Source organism: Ostrea edulis, chromosome 3 (genome assembly GCF_947568905.1).
Source record: "Ostrea edulis chromosome 3, xbOstEdul1.1, whole genome shotgun sequence".
Lineage (NCBI taxonomy): Eukaryota > Metazoa > Mollusca > Bivalvia > Ostreida > Ostreidae > Ostrea > Ostrea edulis.
Window position 1 is genome coordinate 63054818 of NC_079166.1, and position 20548 is coordinate 63075365.

Below are 20548 nucleotides of genomic sequence, written 5' to 3' on the forward strand. Positions count from 1 at the left end.
TAAGCTAACGTTCCGATCCGACGAATATCTAAAAAGTATAACAAATATGGCGGCTAGAGGAATTCCCACTTCACGGGTTCGTAACTTCGTAAAAGTTTTGTCTTTTTGCTGCCATATATTATATGGATTTTAATTATCCATTGTAATTTTGAGTGCGTTTTGTAGAGAATACTGGGGAAATTGCACGTTTTGAATGTTTTTGATATCTCTTTTAAAGTTTTGACCATATATATATGTAGCATGAAATTTGAATGAAAAATAGGCCTAATGAATAATAAACTGTTTTCTAAAGTTTACAATTCGCTTAATACTTATGATATTATACTCTCGGTGTAACAATATTAATAAAGTGGCTATGCTGTTGACAACTTTGTTTTACAGCAGTTTCGCGCTGCTGACAGTGACTGAAGATTTAGATGTGCATTTAAGATCTAGAAATAAGTCAAATTAAAGAAAATTTAATTTAAAAAAAATACAACAACAGTTATCTGCTAAAATTACATTGTTTATTGATACTGGAATCACAAATACACAAATCTCTGAATTTGGAATAAAATTTAAATATATGTTATAGATCTATAGAAAGAATTTTTGGTTTTTTTCTTTTAAATTTATTGATTAGTATTCACTATTTGGATACTTGAGCTGGGGTTAAATGTTCTCTCAAAGTATCAACACTGCAATGCAGGGTGAATGTTCCATTGTAATGTGTGTTATTTTATGAGGGGGGAAACCCCCCACAACTTTCTTGGTTAATAACTTTCTCTTTCATGGACTTGTACTTTCACTTTCAAAATCATTGTTTTTAGCTTACTTGAGCTTTCTGTTCATCCGTTGACTCGTCCATCCATCTGTCTGTAAACTTTTCACATTTTCGACTTCTTCCCAAGCAGTGTTTTTGAACTTTTTGAGTTGCAAGGGTCATGATGACCCACTGGCTGATTTCTGTCAAAGTTTATTTTGACTTACTCTGACTTATTCCTGTTCGCTCCACGGGAAGCATAGGGCCACAAAGTTTAATTTGAGTCGCACCTTTTTAAAAAAAAATATCAATTTAAAACATTTGATTTACACTGTTTAGGGTACACAGTAGTGTTTTCTTCATAAAATTAATAAATATTGGTTATGTAAGCCTCCGTGGCCAAGTGGTTAGATCATCGCACTCAAAATCACACCGACTCTAACCTCTGGTCGGCGCGGGTTCGATCCCGCTCGCGCCAGTAAGTGAGAAAGTTTCCCAGTTTACTTTCGAAAGGTCGGTGGTCCCTTCCCAAGTACATTGTATCTGGATTCTCTCTTCCACCAACAAAAACTTGGTGCCACCAGATAACTGAAAAATTGTTGAGTGTGACGGGAAACATCAAAACAAACATGAAATGAATAAGTTCATAACTTATTAATCCATCTTCGCTAACCAAGGGTGACAATCCACAGTGTTTCTCTATTCTAATGTCTCTAAACTATTTAAGCTATGGCTTTCATATTTTGTGTATACATTCCTTACGGCAATATCTTTCAATCCAATGTGTATGATCTTGTGACCTTGACCTGGAAGTTTGGTCTACGTTTGATAAATATATGACCTATTCAATGTCCTGAACTATCTAAGGTAGATCTTTCATATTTTTTATATAAATTTCTTATGGCAAGACCTTTTATTTCATATCATGTCCTTTGACCTTGTAACCTGGAATTCTAAGTTTGACCTACTTTTAAGAAAACATAACCTAATGAATATATATCAGAAACTATTTAGGCAGAACTTTCATATTTTATATCTATATAGAGATTCTCTATGGCAAGACATTGTGACACAATAATGTTTAATTTTTTGACCTTGGAGTTTGACCTATTTTAAGAAAAACTTGACCTATTTAATATCTCCTGAATTATATAAGATAGTTCTTTCTTATTTTGAATATAAGCAAGACCTTGTTATACTTTGGTGTTGACCTTGGAACAACAGTAGGATCTAGATGGGGTCCATGGGCCTCTTGTTTGAATTGTGGAGGATTGAATCCATATAAAATTGAATCAAGAGTTATGATAAATTAATCATAATACAAAAGTCATTAGGAATATGAAAGCATAAATGTGCAAGACAGATATATGTATACTATAGTATATGTGATTGAATTGATGAATTTCGTGCATTCCTTTAAATTTTGGGGAGCTGTGGACCATTATTCAGGAATTCTGAAGTATTAAAAAAATTATAGAACAAAATAATGTCAAATTGAACCAATGGATCTCTGTTTCACAATGTCAGACTTATGGGACAAATTGTACCTGCAATCAAATTAAAATTATACCTTTCATCTTGCTCTTTTTGTTATCTGTTTGTCGCTTGTCACTTGATTGTACCTGCAGAATGCCAATTAAATGGCTTGTTTTGAGAGCATTTCCCACTTTGGGAAGTCCTAATGTAATCAATTGAATTAAAACTATTTTATTCCATGTAAATGCAATAAGGTATAAGTTATTATTACAATACTAATTTTCAAATGTTCTACTCTTTAACATACTACTGTGCAGACAGAGAGCCAAAGATTTATAAAAGCCTGTACTTGGTTGTTAAATTTCATGTCATCAATCCACCATGTTGTGCAATACTCACAAAACAAAACTCTGTGTAGTTCTCTACAATAGCGACCTCTGTTGTCATTTGTCAATCGCTCTGTTAGCATAATGCATAATAAAAACTATTAATAGCATTATAGTAGTCAATGAGATGAAAGTTTTGTGTGTATTAAGCTATTTATGAACTTGTAGAGGACTGGTTCAGTTTGATTATTGATTGTTTGTTTTATGTCCTGTCGAGAATATTTTTACTCATATTGAGAGTCACCAGTTGTAAATGAAGTACCACAATTTTAGACCTATGTTTAGCAGTCAGGGCTATAGCAGTGAGGGTTCTATATTGTGCCAGTGCCTCTTGTGACACAGGACCTCTGTTTTTAAGGTCATATTCAAAAGACCTGTGATTCTCACTTTTAAATGCCAAGCGGCTGGCGAAGGAGCAATCACTACCTATTTTTACATCTTAGGAGCGGGGCTCAAACTCGCAACCTTCAGGTTACGAAACGAACACTCTGCCACTGAGCTACCGTGACTGGTTTAGAGATACAGTAAGAAAATACTAATGATTAAAATTTAATTTCCCCCAATAAAACTACATGTATGTACTAAAAATAAATCAAAAGTACATGTACTAAGTAACAATACATCAAAAAATCTTGTCATTTCTCCGAGAGTGGAAAAAAATGATTGCTTCTTTCATCGTTTATTTTTTTTTCTACACAAGAGACCTTGATTTACCTTAAATTTGAAAATTTTTAAGGGGGGGGGGGTGCACGCTCTTCCCTTAAATCCACCACTGATATTGACTGTATTCAAGTTTAGAGTTGTAAAAATACATTGTCAAATTCATCTGGATATTGTCAATGTTATTTTTAATAAAGTAAATTAGTAATAGACAGAGAAATTATGTTTGGAAAGTAAACTTATACATAGTCAAAGGACCACTAGCTGACCGTTCCAACAAGTGAGGGGATTATTTCATACATCAACAATCATGATTGAATAATGAATCTGTGAATTAATTGTTCACTGACAGTTTAAAACTTTAGTTCCTTTGTTACACACATGATACTGTATACCTAACACAAATTTAATTTTCTTCCTTTTTTGGGGCAGGTGTCGCCTGATTACCTACACAGTAATTCCACCAGCCACACTTGGGCTTTCTCAGCAGTCGCAGAACTTATAGGTAACTTTTAAATTAGAGGTCATTCTGTTCATAAGTAGAGGTCATTTGGTTCCTAAGAAAGCAAGAATAGTTTCCATCACATGGATTTTTAATGAGATGGCTTTTTTGTTGCAATGAATCAAGATGAGATTAAATGCTGCTGAGTTGTTAACAAGTGTCAGGGATTTTTGTATATTCTCTGTGTGTCTGACAGGGCTCGAAATTAGCGAGAAATACTCGCAAAATGCGAGTACATTTGAAAAATAGCAAGAAAAATAGTGGACACTCGAAAATCTTAGCGAGTGGTGATTTTCAAACTATGATCGTATCGTATCCGTTTTATACGGTGATGCGCTATTCGCTTTTCTTAAAGTTGCACTCTAAATCATACACACGCTTACATGAACGACCGATTTCAACAACCGTTTCTATCCGGATTTTTCTTTTATGATTTTTTAAAGAAACTCGGAGTCAAACAAATGCTTTAGAGGTCGGACATCGCATTATCATGATGAAAAATATAGACATGTGCCACAAGTCCTGTTCACCTATAGGGGTGATTAAATTGAATTCCAAGTATGAGGTTTTTGTTATTCATTTATCTAAAAATAAAAATCGGAGTCTATGTTTTACTAAGTCTTCCGGTAGTTATTTTTATCAGAATCATGAGAATGTCCTATCTAAATTGATTTATTGTCATATTGAGGTCGGGTTGTAGTGATGACACAAGTGCACTGCTCACCGCGTAGATGATTATCAAAAAAGTTCTTGGGGCTCGTGATCGTGCTCACGCTTATAAAACCACAAGTCTGTCATTCGCTTTGAAAAATCATTAGTGACAACCCTGATGTGGCATGAAATTGAAAGACTGGATCTAGACCTGCGGTAAACAGGTTGTGGATTAGAGGTGCGATAATCAAGAGACCTAAACATTGCACCATATGACTTATGTAACTTAGTGTCCTGTCCAAACGATGTCTGTTGACCCGCTAGGCTCAGTAATGATGGGGAAAATTGTTGATTTAAAAAAAAAACGTGAAAAAAGAGCACTGCTTTATTAGTAGCCGAGTTGCAACGAAGTTGAACTCGGCTATTGGTTTGGTGATGCGGGCGGGTTGGTGGGCGGTTGGGGCGTCAACAATTGGTTTCCGGATGATAACTCAAAAAGTTTACAATCTAATCAAATGAATCTTTGATATATTGTTGGGTACCAGGTAAGGAAGACCCCTATTGATTTTGGAGAAAAAAGGTCAAAGTCACAGTGACCGAATATAGAAATATTTGGTTTCCGGATGATAACTCAGAAAGTTTAAATCCGAATCAAATGATACTTAATAAAGATATTGTTATGTACCAGGTAAGGAAGACCCCTACTGATTTTGGAGAAAATAAGTCAAAGGTCAAGGTCACAGTGACCTCTGTGTGTCTGATGAGTGATTGACATTTGTATGTCCTCTGTGTATCTGATGAGTGATTGACATTTGTATGTATTCTGCATGTCTGATGAGTGATTGACATTTGTATGTATTCTGTGTGTCTGATGAGTGACTGATATTTTTCAGACAATGCGTATGACCCAGATGTAAATGCCTCTGAACTATGGATTGACAATCGTGATATTAATGGGAAAGTCTGTCTGACCTTCACAGACAATGGAAATGGAATGGTGGTGGACAAACTTCACAAAATGCTCAGGTCAGTACACCAAGTCTCCTCCACTCAATGTCTGAAGAACCCTTAACTTAACAGTTACCAAACTTGGTACAGTGGTGGCCCCTAGAGTAGATGATCCCTACTGATTTTCAGCTCACAAGGGTCAAACTGGTTATAGTAAGATATTGTCCACTCAATATCTTGAGAACGGTTTGCTTGACAGACATTAAACTTGGTACCCTAGTTCTAGCTTAGGAGAAGATTACCTGTATTAATTTTGAAATCACAAGGTCAAACTGGACATGTCATGATAAAGTATTGTCTGCTTAATGTCTTGAGAATTATTTGCTTGACAGACATAAAACTTGATACACTGACTTCTCCTAAGAAGCACATGACCCCTATTGATTTTGAGGTTACAAGGTCAAGGGTCACACTGGACACAGTAAGATATTGTCTGTTCATTATCTTGAGAACCCTTTGCTTGACAGACTTCAAACTTAGTACACTGGTTCTACAATAGGAATACATGTCTCTTATTGATTTTTAGGTTGTTCGATCAAACTTGGTTCACTGGTTCTACCTAAGGAGTAGATGACCTGTATTGATTTTGAGATTACAAAGTCAAAAGGTCAAGAATCAAACTGGAAATTATATAAGATATTGTCCACTCAGTATCTTGAGAACCATTTCCTTGAGAGATATTAAACTTAGTACACTGGTGCCCTCTAAAGAGTATATGGCCCAGACCATTGGGGTTTTCAGGTCAAAGGTCATGACTTGAGTGAATGGTTATTTGGAAATATCTGCACAGCATCTTGAGAAATCAAACTCATTATCATGGTTCCCGTGACTAGTTGATAATCCATAGTTTTAACTAACACTACAGACATTCTAAATGAAAAAGTTGATCCTTTTCCATATTGCCACATAGGGTGTGGGCATATGTATGTAACACATTTCTTTGTTTATCTTTTAGTTTTGGTTATTGTGAGAAGGTAGCAGTTGGAAATCACCAGCCCATTGGTCACTATGGCAATGGTTTTAAGTCCGGCAGCATGCGGCTTGGAAAGGACGCGATCGTGTTCAGTCGCCGCATGGATGTGATGAGTGTAGGACTCCTCTCCCAGACCTATCTGAAGGCTATCAAGGCAGAGACCGTAATGGTCCCCATCATCTCCTGGGATCTCCCAAGCAATATCCTTTTTATTATTTCATTTTTCAATTATAGAATGAATTTTTTGGTAAATTAATTTTTATTTCAAGAGGTTTTGATTTATGTTTTTGCTAATTCATGACACATTTTGATTGTTGACCAATTCAAAATATTTGTACATAAAGCTTTTTGAATAGAATCTCTTTTATTCAAACGTGTTTAAACTCTTCTGACAATTAAGCTAGAAATTTATTAACCTGGGCAGCCAGTGTTATAGATTTATGATGTAGGGGTGGGGTGAGGGGAAAATCACACTGAAAAATGTTTCTATCAGAATGTTTTATAAAGGGTATTTTTGATATCTGTCATGTTGATGAAGACAATGGGGGAGTCTGTGCTTTCTGGTGAGCTAGAGATGTTAATATTGCACTTGATGTTGAACTTGCAGTTATCACATTTGATTTTGTTACAGTCATCACAGTTAAATTTGTAACTTTAAATCTTGTTCAAAGTACCATATATACTCGCTTATAGGTCGGTTCGCCTATAAGTCGGTTATATATTCTGTAGGCCATTTTGGAGGGATTTGTCATTGACCCACTTATAAGTCAGTATAATTTTTTTCCAAGAATCGATTTGACAATTTCTAGCGTTTTCACCTTAGTTTCAAATAATAGTTTGTGAAATGTGCTGATATTTATTCATTTTCTCAACAATTCAATTTCAATAATTTACACTTAAAATGAATAAAATCATTAAAGTATGTAAATACTTGTACTTTATGCATATAATCTTAGAATACAAGAATAATATAATATGTCCAGTCGATGTTAATCATGATAATCGTTGTAGTACGAAGTTGTTAAAAAATACTATACATTACGCTGTCCAGAAAGATGCTAATCTTTAGACGCACCTATAAGTCGGATATAGAGTTTTGGACCAATTTTTAACTCCCAAAAATCCGACTTATAGGCGAGTATATATATATATATGGTATTGTGAAATACTGTTATTTAATGAACTGGAGGAAAATCATATTCAGGAAAAATCTATCAATATTGATTTTGACCTTTTTATGCCCCCAGAATCAAAGATTTGGGGTATATAGGTTTTGGTCTGTCCGTCTGTTTATGGCAAAAGACTTTAACCTTGGTCATAACTTTGGCACCATAAAAGGTAGAGCTTTCATATTTAGCGTGTGTATTTCTTGTGACAAAACCTTTCCATTGGCACCACAATCTTTGACTTTGTGACTTTGTTGCAGTTTCTAAGATATTATGATATTTCGTTTTTAAAATTTTGAAAGGTATATCATCATCATCTTTTGATATAGTGCAGTTTACAATTTGGGAGTTTAAATTCTAAATTCGAAAAGAAAACACAGTGTACAATGATGACATTTTTAAAAGAAAGAAAATTTAATGTAATTTTGTGCTTAGATTTAATGTTTAAAAACCCATAAGCTAAATTTAAACAGTATACATTATCAGTGTTATAAGTTCAGTTAAATATGTTAATTTGACAATATTATGATGAAATTGAATCTCTTGAATGTGTTGTCATTTCAAGATTTGGGGGGGGGGGGGGGGGTCTCTGCTGAAAAATAGCAAATGTAAATAAAATTGTTTTAAAACAGGCTTCATGCAGCTTTTCAAATAATCTTCCAAATAATCTAATTCAAATTGCCCTTAAAAACCAAAATTAAAAGTATTAGATTCTACTTTTCAGTTTTGAATGCTAAAGTTGTGGTCACTTTGACCTAATGGTGCCCTAATGTATAATTGATGTCAGAGGAATAACCTTTATTTAATAATGTAAAATTAGAAATCAAAAGGTTACAGGGACTTCATCTTAGACGGAGGTTCTGTCAATCCATTTGTTTTATATATAGTCCTTAACTTTGACCAGAGACCAGAAAAGTGACACCAGAGAGCAAGAACAATTTGTCGGCCATTTGTTCCCACTCCATATTCAAGGACGAGAAAGAGCTACTGAGTGAGCTGGATTCACTGGAGAAATTCAGAACCGGGACAAGGATTATCATCTACAACCTCACAAAGTAAGAATGTCGTTCTGTGTATCTGTAACTGCTACATGTAGCTAGTCACCTCACAGAGTATGGAGGTCATTCTATCTGTCATCTCACAGAGTACAGAAGTCATTCTGTTTGTCTGTCACCTCGCAGAGTACAGAGGTCATTCTGTTTCTCTGTCTCCTCACAGAGTACAGAGGTCATTCTGTTTCTGTCACCTCACAGAGTACAGAGGTCATTCTGTCTATCTGTCACCTCACAGAGTACAGAGGTAATTCTGTTTGTCACCTCACAGAGTATGTGGGTCATTTTGTTTCTCTGTCACCTCACAGAGTACAGAGGTCATTCTGTTTGTCACCTCACAGCGTATGGAGGTCATTCTATTTGTCACCTCACAGAGTACAGAGGTCATTCTGTCTATCTGTCACCTCACAGAGTACAGAGGTCATTCTGTTTGTCACCTCACAGAGTATGGAGGTCATTCTATTTGTCACCTCACAGAGTACGGAGGTCATTCTGTTTGTCACCTCACAGAGTACAGAGGTCATTCTGTTTGTCTGTCACCTCACAGAGTATGGAGGTCATTCTGTTTGTCACCTCACAGAGTATGGAGGTCATTCTATTTGTCATCTCACAGAGTATGGAGGTCATTCTGTTTGTCACCTCACAGAGTATGGAGGTCATTCTATTTGTCATCTCACAGAGTATGGAGGTCATTCTGTTTATCTGTCATCTTATGTTGGTCGCCTCATAAAGTGAGGTCATTATATTTAATTATTTATAGATATCCAGAGCAAGGTAGTTTTACATGAAAAAATGTAAGTATATGTATGTTTGTTTGTGTGCATGCTGTTGAACTTTGGTATCTCGAACATTGATATTAGAATACCATGGATATGCTGAATTAAGTTGGAAGTCCCAACGACATTTTCTTTTCAACGACATGTATTTCAACCTCATTATTCCGAATTCTTGGATATATAGGATGGTGTTTTTACTTAGCACCATCTTGTTCAAGATAACGAGGTATGACTGTATCTACAAAAGTGTTTTGCTTTATGATATTTAAATGAAATGTGCTCACTCTCTCTGAAGGAACAACAACTCTGGCAACTTGGAGCTCGACTTTCTTAGTGACCCGTTAGACATCAGAAATCCGGAGTCTCACCTCATAGACTACTCCACCATCAACCGCACCATTCACGACAAGAGTCCCGAGTACAAAGTCTCCCTCAGAGTAAGTACCCAAGTACAAAGTGTCCCTCAGAGTACAAAGTCTCCCTCAGAGTACAAAGTCTCAGTCTCCCTCAGAGTACAAAGTCTCCCTCAGAGTACAAAGTCTCAGTCTCCCTCAGAGTACAAAGTCTCCCTCAGAGTAAGTACCCGAGTACAAAGTGTCCCTCGGAGTACAAAGTCTCCCTCAGAGTACAAAGTCTCCCTCAGAGTAAGTACCCAGAGTAAATCACAAAAATGCAAAAATAGGCCGGGGGTAATTTTATAGGGGTCATTTAAAAATATTCTCATGAATCTACACGGAAGCTTCCTGACAAAGTGGGATTCAAGATGGTTAAAAAGCCCCTAAGGGTAGGGTGGGGCCACAATAGGGAATCAAAGTTTTACATGCAAATATTTAGGAAAAAATCTGTAAAAATATTCTTCTCAAGAACCACTGGGCCAGACAAGTTCAATTTATGTGGTAGCTTTCTGATATAGCACAGATTCAAGTTTGTTAAATTTATGGCCCTCTGGGGTAGGGTGGGGCCACAGTAGGGTATCAAAGTTTTACATATGAATATATAGGGAAAATCTTTAAAAATATTCTTCGCAAGAACCAATGGTCAAGAAAAGTTCAAATTTACATGGCAGCTTTTTGACATATTGCAAATTCAAGTTTGTAAAAATCATGGCCCCTGTGGGTAGGTTGGGGCCACGATAGGGGATCAAAGTTTTACATGCGAATATATAGGGAAAAATTTTAAATATTGGCCAAGGTAACTCAGGTTAGCAATGTGGCCCATGGGCCTCTTTGGTTTTTACTTTAGTATTTTCTTGAATACTGCAGTGGTTTTTTTTATCATAACATTTTACAGGAGTGTTGCAGTATTTTGTACTTTGATTTTACAGGAATATTGCAGTATTTTCTACTTTGATTTTACAGGAGTATTGCAGTATTTTGTATTTTGATATTTCAGGAGTATTGCAGTGTTTTGTACTTTCAGTATTTTGATAATGACATTAATTTTACAGGAGTATTGCAGTATTTTGTACTTATAGTACTTTGATTATGACATTGATTTTACAGGAGTATTGCAGTATTTTGTACTTTGATTTTACAGGGGTATTGTCGTGTTTTGTACTTTCAGTACATTAATTATGACATTAATTTTACAGGAGTATTGCAGTATTTTGTACTTGAAGCCACGGATGAAGATTATTCTAAGGGGGAGGAAGGTGAAAACGAAAATCATCAGTAAGAGTTTGTCAGAGACTGAGAGGGATGTCTACAAACCAACTTGGCTCGTATCCTTCTATAAATAGCTCTGCAGTTACAATACATACTTGTTTAAAGAGTAGTAACACATCACTGTATTTTGTTTGGATTATTTTATTTTCAGAAAGAAGTACATCACAAATAACAGTTATTTGTTTCTTTTCTTGAGCTTACCAGAGCTTAGTTTTTCTGATCAAAATTTGTCCGCCATCTGTATCTATTTTCGACTTCTTCTCAAGAACCACTATACCAATTTTAACCAAGCAGCACATTTAAGCATCCTGGGGTGAAGGGGTTTCAAGTGTGTTGGAAGGACTATATCCTTTTCCAAGGATGTATAATAAAGAAATGGCGGAAAGAACAGCAAGATGTTTAAAGGTTTTCTCTTCCAGAACCAGATAAAACTTGAATGAAAATATCATTATGTTATAAAGGTTAAGGTTGGTCAAACATGATCACCTTCACCAGAGTGGTCAAACCTGACAACCTTGGACAGTGGGATTCCTATACCCTTGGCAGCAATGGAGATATTGTGTGACTACTTGATATTAATTTCAAGTACTGCTACTTGGTTATTTATATAACACACTATACTGTAGTTATATAATGTACATTACCTTGCATTAGAAATATGTTCTTTTAAGAATTTATAATTGCGATGGCAATTAGGTAGATGTCAAATAAAATTTCAAGTATTTTGTACAATTTTTTTAAAAATTTTTTTTGCTCAATACAATTTTATAAAAATATTATACATCCTCCAGAAAATATTTTGCGAGTGACTAAAGATATTTCAAAGGGGAGATCAATCTGTAACAAAGTGAAACTCTAGGAAGTTTCGGACAGTGTATCCTCGAGCTCAAAATTTCTGAAATATTGTGAAAGGTCTGTAATTGTTATTTGCATGGTCATGTGTTAAGAATCCATATTCTCTTGTAGCAATGAAACACTTCACGCTTCTTTACCAGTTGTTACTGGTAAAGAAATTATATTGATTAATTACAATCCCTAACAGTTGTCAGAACAATAAACCTGTGGTCATTAAGTTTGGATTTACCTCCAGTAAGAACCCTGAGGATTACGGAGTGATGTTGTACCACAAAAATCGGCTGATCCGAGCGTACGAGAAAGTGGGTTATCAAAAACAGGTAATGGTCATCCGATTTCAAGACGCTTAAAACGTCGTCACTATAGTTTACGTACAATAATGCTGGTTATTATTTTAAAATGTAGGCATGATATGCTATCACGTTTTTGTGTGTTGGTCTGTCAGCATTATATCTTGTCTACACCTCTTTTCAGTAAAATGATTTGATTTAAGCAATTTCGATGGGATCATCATTTTTATGCTCAATAATTTTGCGGGGGAGCATATAATTGCTGTCATGTCTGTCTGTCCGAAATCCTAATTCCTAAACCTTTCATCAGAAATTGATCACAAATACATGTTATCCATGGGAATGGGACATTTGGATGAAGGTCATTTTGGAAAGGTCAAGGTTACTCAACATATGCCTTATGAAAGGAAAAAGTTCCTATTTCAACATTGGTGCATCTGTAGAAAAATGTAAATTGCAGCTTAAAATCAGGTCATTAAAACTTTAAAATTAGCAAATATCTTTTTTTTTTAAAATTGTTTTAAGGCCGGTAATCCCTACATATGATTACATCAAAAATACAACCCCCCCCCCCCCCCCCCCCCCCAATAAAATTTAGCTACTTAACAATTAATATAAATGCATGGTTATTTTATTTCCAGCAACAATGATATGAAGATGTGCAATATTGTACTACAAAATTTGCAAAGATTTAACAAGCACATTATTCAATAGAGCACTTGTCTCATGGGATGATCTAAGCCATGGTATTGCTAGTAGTTCAGTTGAACAAACAAAGATCACTTCGATTAAAGCCAGATCTGTTCAGTTAAAGATTCCATTTCTTCCATGATCTAAGCTGTGCGGTGTTTGAAGGACATGCAAGGGTCATGTTAATAAGAGCCAAATTGCATATGTCAATTAAAGAGTACTGTGGATATGATTTGTCACTCCTTTAGTTATAGGGCATTTCTTTGTAGAACCCAAAATTGTGAAGTAATTCATACCGTGTTAAAGAAATCTAAATTCATTTAATAAAATGAAATATATGTTATGAAATATTGACATTGTTGTACCAAGGTTGACATGATTTTGTCCCTTGCACACTCATCTGTTTATGATTATCAAAGGCAAAAACCAATTGAAATGGAAATGTTTGATTTTATGCAGGCCAATGAGCTGGGTGTTGGAATAGTGGGTGTAGCAGAGGTGTTCTTTTTAACTCCAACGCACAACAAACAGGACTTTAGCCGAGATGAAAAATACAAGTAAGTTGCAGAAATCGCAACAAGACAGAACTTGAGTTGCAACGTAGAATTCAAATTAGTTCTAGAACTTGCAACAAGCAGATGTAGAGTAGACAATATTTAGGACTTTAGACAGGATGGAAAAAACCGATATGTAAAACAGAGTTGAAATCATAAGTACAGTACATGTGTACAGAGGTATGAACACTTTTATTTTTCATTTTTAAATCTCTGAAACGAAGTTTGGAGACTTATTGTTTTTGCTCGGTTCTTATTCTTAAACTCTTGCTTCTTTCTCATTCGAAAAAAAAAAAAACGTCCTCAGCTATTCCTTGTAACATGTTGGTGAAAGAGTATTAGATACTCCAGGATATAATAGGCCAATATATATACAGTTGTGCAGAAATGTTTTTGTTTTCAGATTGAAAGGGATTAGGGTACATTTTTTTTTGGGGGGGGGGGGGGATCAGATGGGGGTTGGATCTAACATAGAACTCCATGGGGAAAATATTAATTCTAAAATTAAACAGATATAACTTGACAAATGTATTAGATTTAGTCCTGGGGTCTTCAGAAATGAGAAAAGAATGACAGGGCCTACAAACTAGTAACAAGGTGAAGGGACTCTGGTGACCTTGACCTCAAACCAAGAATACAAAACTGATATAACTTTAGAACCAGAACTGATAGCAACATGAGATCTTCATAAATGATAAAATGACAGGACCTACAAACTAGTATCAAAATCAAATGACTTCAGTGACCTGGACTTCTGACCTTGAAAACAAACTATATTACTTTAAAACTTAGGATCTTCAGAAATGATAAGAGGATGCAAATTAGTATCAAGGTCAAATGACCCCCTGTGTCCTCGACCTTTAACCTAAATTATGACAATGAACATAAAAACTAGTATAACTTTAAAACTGTGACTGATAGTGACATGAGATCTTCAGAAATGATAAAAGATGACAGTCAAGGTCAAGTGAGTCCAGTGACCTTGAATACTGACCTTGAATATAAAACTTGTGTTACTTCAAAACAAGGTCTGATAGAGACATTGGATCTTCAGAAAGTGACCTTGATAAAAAATTATTATGAATAGAACCAAGACCAATAGAGAAATGACATTTTCAGTCATGATGAAAGGATGTTGTGAACTAGTATCAAGGGCAAGTAACTCCAGTAAACTCTTACTCTTATAAAGATAAAAATGTAAGTAAATTATTCTTCAACGATTGACAGGCATGTTCTACACTTTACTTTGATGTCTCTCGTTGGCATGGATTTTGTGCAAGGTGGGGGAATATAGTATTACTAAGAAGAAAACTCATGTTTATACAGCCAGTACTTTGTTTAGGAGATTTTATAATCAGCAGATTTTGATCATATCTTGTAATATTATTGGTATTAATTGATAATCCTGATATATTAGCCCTCTTACTATTGCAAAATGTTCAAGTAATCTATGCAGATCTGAAGTCAGCAAGGTATCAGAAAAGTTTTCATTGTAGAAAATCTACTAGAACTACCAGACCAGTTGTACTGGCACAGAATACCCTTAAGTGAAAAGGGTTTGAGCTTGTTCAAATGAAGGGTTGTGTCCCATCATAGATAATGCAAGATTTTAGCACTTTTTCTTTTCATTTAGTGCATTTATGACAAATGCTGGAATAAAACTGAACGAGTACTGGAACGAGAAGAGAGGAGGACCAAACGTGGCTACAGGAGTGATGACCAAAAACAAGTAAGTCATGGTTATAATTTATACGCTGCTGGCAGTAAGTAAGCCATGGTTATAATTTATACGCTGCTGGCAGTAAGTAAGTCATGGTTATAATTTATACACTGCTGGCAGTATTTGTTATGCTTTCTAGCAGGGTAGTGTTTTTCGGTCTATTGTGATAAATGTCAGCTACCGTTTAAAACGTGGTGGCCCCTGAATAGTGTGATGAATGACTGTTATTATTTATAGAATAACTGCCTCAGATTGGCTGTAGGCCCAGTCAAACTTCCACCAGAGTTCGTTTGCTCACAAACCAAACTCTTCCACTTAGGCATTATGGGATAGCGATTTCTTAGGCCGCGTATACTGTGATGTCACTGTAGAATGACGAAAAAACATAACGTCAAACGTAAACAACTTTCAAAACAAGAACGTAAACATCAAGTTCATTACTTTACACAATAATTTGAACAGAGTCTCCCTACTTTTTAATGATCTTTTGATCATTTTATGTTTAAAATAAAATCCATACTTTTATATTAATGCTCTTAATATCAATATCTTCAAACTTTTAACTGCGAACTACTTCTTTAGTGTTATTTGCCTGCGTGATAATCGCAGACTCACAATATACAAATCTGTATATTGTGCTGCGTCACATAGGAGAGGTCTATTCGTAGGTGACGTAATGAGGCCTCGACGGGGAGTTTGTAGGCCCAGTATAATGAATGTCCATTGTCATTTATAGAGTGGTGATATTCTAAGATGTATGTGATATTGCTCATAGAGTGAACCCCCTAAATATATCAGACTAGTGTGATAGATCTAGTCCAATTTTTAGAGTGATCACCCCTGACTGGCTGTGGTGTGATAAATGTCCAGTACTACTTATAGAGGAGATAACTCTATATAGATATGAGCTTATAACTAATGGGGTGTATTTCTACTCATAGGGTGGTATCCCCTGACTATAAAGTATTTCTATTTATAGAGTGGTTGTCCCATGACTATAATCTATTTCTATTTATAGAGTAGTGGCCCCTGACTAGAATATATTTCTATTTATAGAATGATAGCCCCTGACTATAATGTATTTCTATTCATAGAGTGGTGACCTCTGACTAATATGTATTTCTATTTATGGAGTGGTGACCCCTGACTTTTATGTATTTCTATTTATAGAGTGGTGGCCCCTGACTATAATGTATTTCTATTTATAGTGGTGACACCTAACTATAATGTATTTCTAATTATAGAGTAGTGACCCCCGACAATAATGTATTTCAATTTATAGAGTAGTAGCCCCTGACTTATGTATATCTATTTATAGAGTAGTAGCCCCTGACTATAATGTATTTCTATATATAGAGTGGTGACCCCTGATTATTATGTATTTCTATTTATAGAGTGGTGACCCCTGACTATAATGTATTTCTATTTATAGAGTGGTGACCCCTGAGTATTATCTATTTATATTTATAGAGTGGCGATCCCAGACTATAATGTATTTCTATTTACAGAGTGGTGGCCCCTGACTGGCTGTGGGCCCAGTGTGATAACTGCCTTCAGTGGAGGAGGCTTCCGGCGGGCTTTAGACAAGTGGACCTTCCAGACAAGTGGTTCTGTCACATGAACCCAGATGCCTCATTCAAGTGAGTCCAATTTTATCCTGAAATTTTCAAAAGGGAGGAGGGGGTTATCTATAGAAAAAATTATTTTATGCTCAAATCTTTAATTCATAAACCTAAAAGTTGATTTGGTGATGACAGCTAGGTCACATTTAGATGACAACTGCATGACAAAACCAGTCTGGAAAATGAATCCATTGTTTGTTGTATAAAATCTGATATGAGGAAGGCTTTGATTTATGGTGACATTGAGAGACAGTCTTATAACTTTGGTCAGTCATCAGTCGTAATTTTTTACTGATATTTTTAGTCGCTGTGAAATTCCTGAGGAACCTGAGGATGAAGATGAAGCATTGATGGGGCCCAGCTATAAAAAACACTTTAAAAAACAACAGTAAGTTTTCCAAATTTTGGGGAATCACTCTGAAGTTCATGTTTTCATTTCATCTTTTGCACTTAATTCAGGGTTTAATGAAGCTCCTACAGATTTACCATTACCTGGATGTTCGTCATTTGTAGCCATATGTTGTTTTGCATGAAATGTGGTGTATTCAAGCCTCACTTACTGTATTTTATCTGATTTCTCTTTAAGAAGGACATTAAGTTTTAAAATCTTGTGATTTTCTCGAGGTTTGATTGCATTTCTCTCATTGGATCATGCATGTAGTTTTATGAATGGATTTTTTTTTTTCATCAAGGTCATTAAATCTTTGTGACCTATTCTATTTTCTATTAAACAGGTCTGAGCTAAAACTGAAAATTAAATTCCATGAAGTAAGTTCTCCCCAGCTAAAATTATTTTAAGATGTCGTCATTGAAGAAAATAATTAACAGTGCAAATAATTAGTTCTAGAAATGTGACACACATTTATCTGTGCAGTTTAATTGATAAAGAATGATATAAGGACAAAAAAAATTGCCAATTTTTCCAGAAGCAGCAAATTAAAGAAAAGGAGATGCAACTGTCAGAGAAAGAGAGACAGTTACAGAGGAAAGAAATGGAGATAAACCAGAGGAAGAAGTCCGAGGTGAGTACAGGAAAATCTCCCAGGGGTCTGTGTTACAGAGGAAGAAGTCCGAGGTGAGTACAGGGAAATCTCCCAGGGGGTCTTTGTTACAGAGGAAGAAGTCCGTGGTGAGTACAGGAAAATCTCTCGGGGGGGGGGGGGGGGGGGGGGGGGGAGGTTGTGTTGCTCATCTGGAGATCAAACAGAGAAGAAGAATTGAGGTACATGTTATGGACAGGAACTTGAAACATCTGAACCAGGATGTAAGTGAGAGACTGAATCAGACATCTGAATCAGGATGTAAGTGAGAGGCTGAATCAAACATCTGAATCAGGATGTAAGTGAGAGGTTGAATCAAACACCTGAATCAGGATGTAAGTAAGAGGCTGAATCAGGATGTAAGTGAGAGGCTGAATCAGGATGTAAGTAAGAGGCTGAATCAGACATCTGAATCAGGATGTGAGTGAGAGGCTGAATCAGGATGTAAGTGAGAGGCTGAATCAGGCATCTGAAACAGGATGTAAGTGAGAGACTCGGACCAGATTTTCTTCCGCTTTTTAGCGGAATTCCGCTCTTTAAATTTGTGCAATCCGTTTATGAATTTGTATTCCGCTTTTTAGCTCACCTGAGCTGAAAGCTCAAGTGAGCTTTTCTGATCACCCATACTCCGTCGTCCGTCCGTCCGTCTGTCCGTCCGTCTGTAAACTTTTCACATTTTCAACTTCTTCTCAACAACCACTGGGCCAATTTCAACCAAAGTTGGCACAAAACATCCTTAGGTAAAGGGAATTCTAAATTGTTAAAATAAAGGGCCAGGCCACCTTCCAAGGGGAGATAATCAAGAAAAGGTAAAAATAGGGTAGGGTCATTAAAAAATCTTCTTCTCAAGAACCACTGGGCCAGAAAAGATGAAATTTATAGATAAGCTTTATTAGGTAGTGCAGATTCTAAATTGTTAAAATCATGGCCCCCAGGGGTCGGATGGGGCCACAATAGGGGGTCAAAGTTTTACATACAAATATATAGGGAAAATCTTTAAAAATCTTCTTCTCAAGAACCACTGAGCCAGAAAAGCTGAGATTTATATGAAAGCTTCCTTATATAATGCAGATTCTAAATTGTTAAAATCATGGCCCCCGGGGGTCGGATGGGGCCACAATAGGGGATCAAAGTTTTACATACAAATATATAGGGAAAATCTTTAAAAATCTTCTTCTCAAGAACCACTGAGCCAGAAAAGCTGAGATTTATATGAAAGCTTCCTTATATAATGCAAATTCTAAATTGTTAAAATCATGGCCCCCGGGGGTCGGATGGGGCCACAATAGGGGATCAAAGTTTTACATACATATATAGAGGGAAAATCTTTAAAAATCTTCTTCTCAAGAACCACTGAGCCAGAATAGCTGAGATTTATATGAAAGCTTCCTTATATAATGCAGATTCTAAATTGTTAAAATCATGGCCCCCAGGGGTCGGATGGGGCCACAATAGGGGGTCAAAGTTGTTTTTGTTTTTTTTCTTGTTTTTTTTTTCGTTTTTAGCTCACCTGATCTGAAAGCTCAAGTGAGCTTTTCTGATCACCCGTACTCCGGCGTCCGTCCGTCCGTCTGTCCGTCTGTAAATTTTTCACATTTTCAACTTCTTCTCAACAACCAGTTGGCCAATTTCAACCAAAGTTGGCACAAAACATCCTTAGGTAAAGGGAATTCTAAATTGTTAAAATAAAGGGCCAGGCCACCTTCCAAGGGGAGATAATCAAGAAAAGGTAAAAATAGGGTAGGGTCATTAAAAAATCTTCTTCTCAAGAACCACTGGGCCAGAAAAGATGAAATTTATAGATAAGCTTTATTAGGTAGTGCAGATTCTAAATTGTTAAAATCATGGCCCCCGGGGGTCGGATGGGGCCACAATAGGGGGTCAAAGTTTTACATACAAATATATAGGGAAAATCTTTAAAAATCTTCTTCTCAAGAACCACTGAGCCAGAAAAGCTGAGATTTATATGAAAGCTTCCTTATATAATGCAGATTCTAAATTGTTAAAATCATGGCCCCGGGGGTCGGATGGGGCCACAATAGGGGATCAAAGTTTTACATACAAATATATAGGGAAAATCATTAAAAATCTTCTTCTCAAGAACCACTGAGCCAGAAAAGCTGAGATTTATATGAAAGCTTCCTTATATAATGCAAATTCTAAATTGTTAAAATCATGGCCCCCGGGGGTCGGATGGGGCCACAATAGGGGGTCAAAATTTTACATACAAATATATAGGGAAAATCTTTAAAAATCTTCTTCTCAAGAACCACTGAGCCAGAAAAGCTGAGATTTATATGAAAGCTTCCTTATATAATGCAGATTCTAAATTGTTAAAATCATGGCCCCCGGGGGTCGGATGGGGCCACAATAGGGGATCAAAGTTTTACATACAAATATATAGGGAAAATCATTAAAAATCTTCTTCTCAAGAACCACTGAGCCAGAATAGCTGAGATTTATATGAAAGCTTCCTCATATAATGCAGATTCTAAATTGTTAAAATCATGGCCCCCAGGGGTCGGATGGGGCCACAATAAGGGGTCAAAGTTGGTTTTTTTTTTTTTTTTTTTTTTTTTTTTGATATAGTGCAGATTCAAGTTCGTTAAAATCATGGACCCCGGGGATTGAATGGGGCCTCAAGGGGGGCATCAAAGTTTTACATACAAATTTATAGGAATAATCTTTTAAAATCTTCTCAAGAACCAATGAACCAGAAAA

The 20548-nt window shown here is 36.0% G+C and overlaps 1 protein-coding gene across 4 annotated transcripts in view; it reads left to right on the forward strand.

The window, feature by feature from the left end:
- LOC125675388 (MORC family CW-type zinc finger protein 3-like) overlaps positions 1 to 20548 on the forward strand; it is a 61808-nt gene that overhangs the window by 23419 nt on the left and 17841 nt on the right. For 3 of the 4 annotated variants that reach the window (XM_056158471.1, XM_056158469.1, XM_056158468.1), the window contains exons 2-14: positions 3697 to 3769; positions 5311 to 5443; positions 6381 to 6598; positions 8469 to 8619; positions 9688 to 9829; positions 10984 to 11112; positions 12106 to 12231; positions 13351 to 13448; positions 15079 to 15174; positions 16674 to 16805; positions 17092 to 17175; positions 17522 to 17555; positions 17714 to 17809. In XM_056158471.1, coding sequence (XP_056014446.1) covers positions 3697 to 3769; positions 5311 to 5443; positions 6381 to 6598; positions 8469 to 8619; positions 9688 to 9829; positions 10984 to 11112; positions 12106 to 12231; positions 13351 to 13448; positions 15079 to 15174; positions 16674 to 16805; positions 17092 to 17175; positions 17522 to 17555; positions 17714 to 17809 — 1512 coding nt within the window. Of the gene's footprint in view, positions 1 to 14; positions 77 to 3696; positions 3770 to 5310; positions 5444 to 6380; positions 6599 to 8468; positions 8620 to 9687; positions 9830 to 10983; positions 11113 to 12105; positions 12232 to 13350; positions 13449 to 15078; positions 15175 to 16673; positions 16806 to 17091; positions 17176 to 17521; positions 17556 to 17713; positions 17810 to 20548 lie in introns of those variants that run through there. The other variant, XM_056158470.1, reaches the window with a different exon arrangement.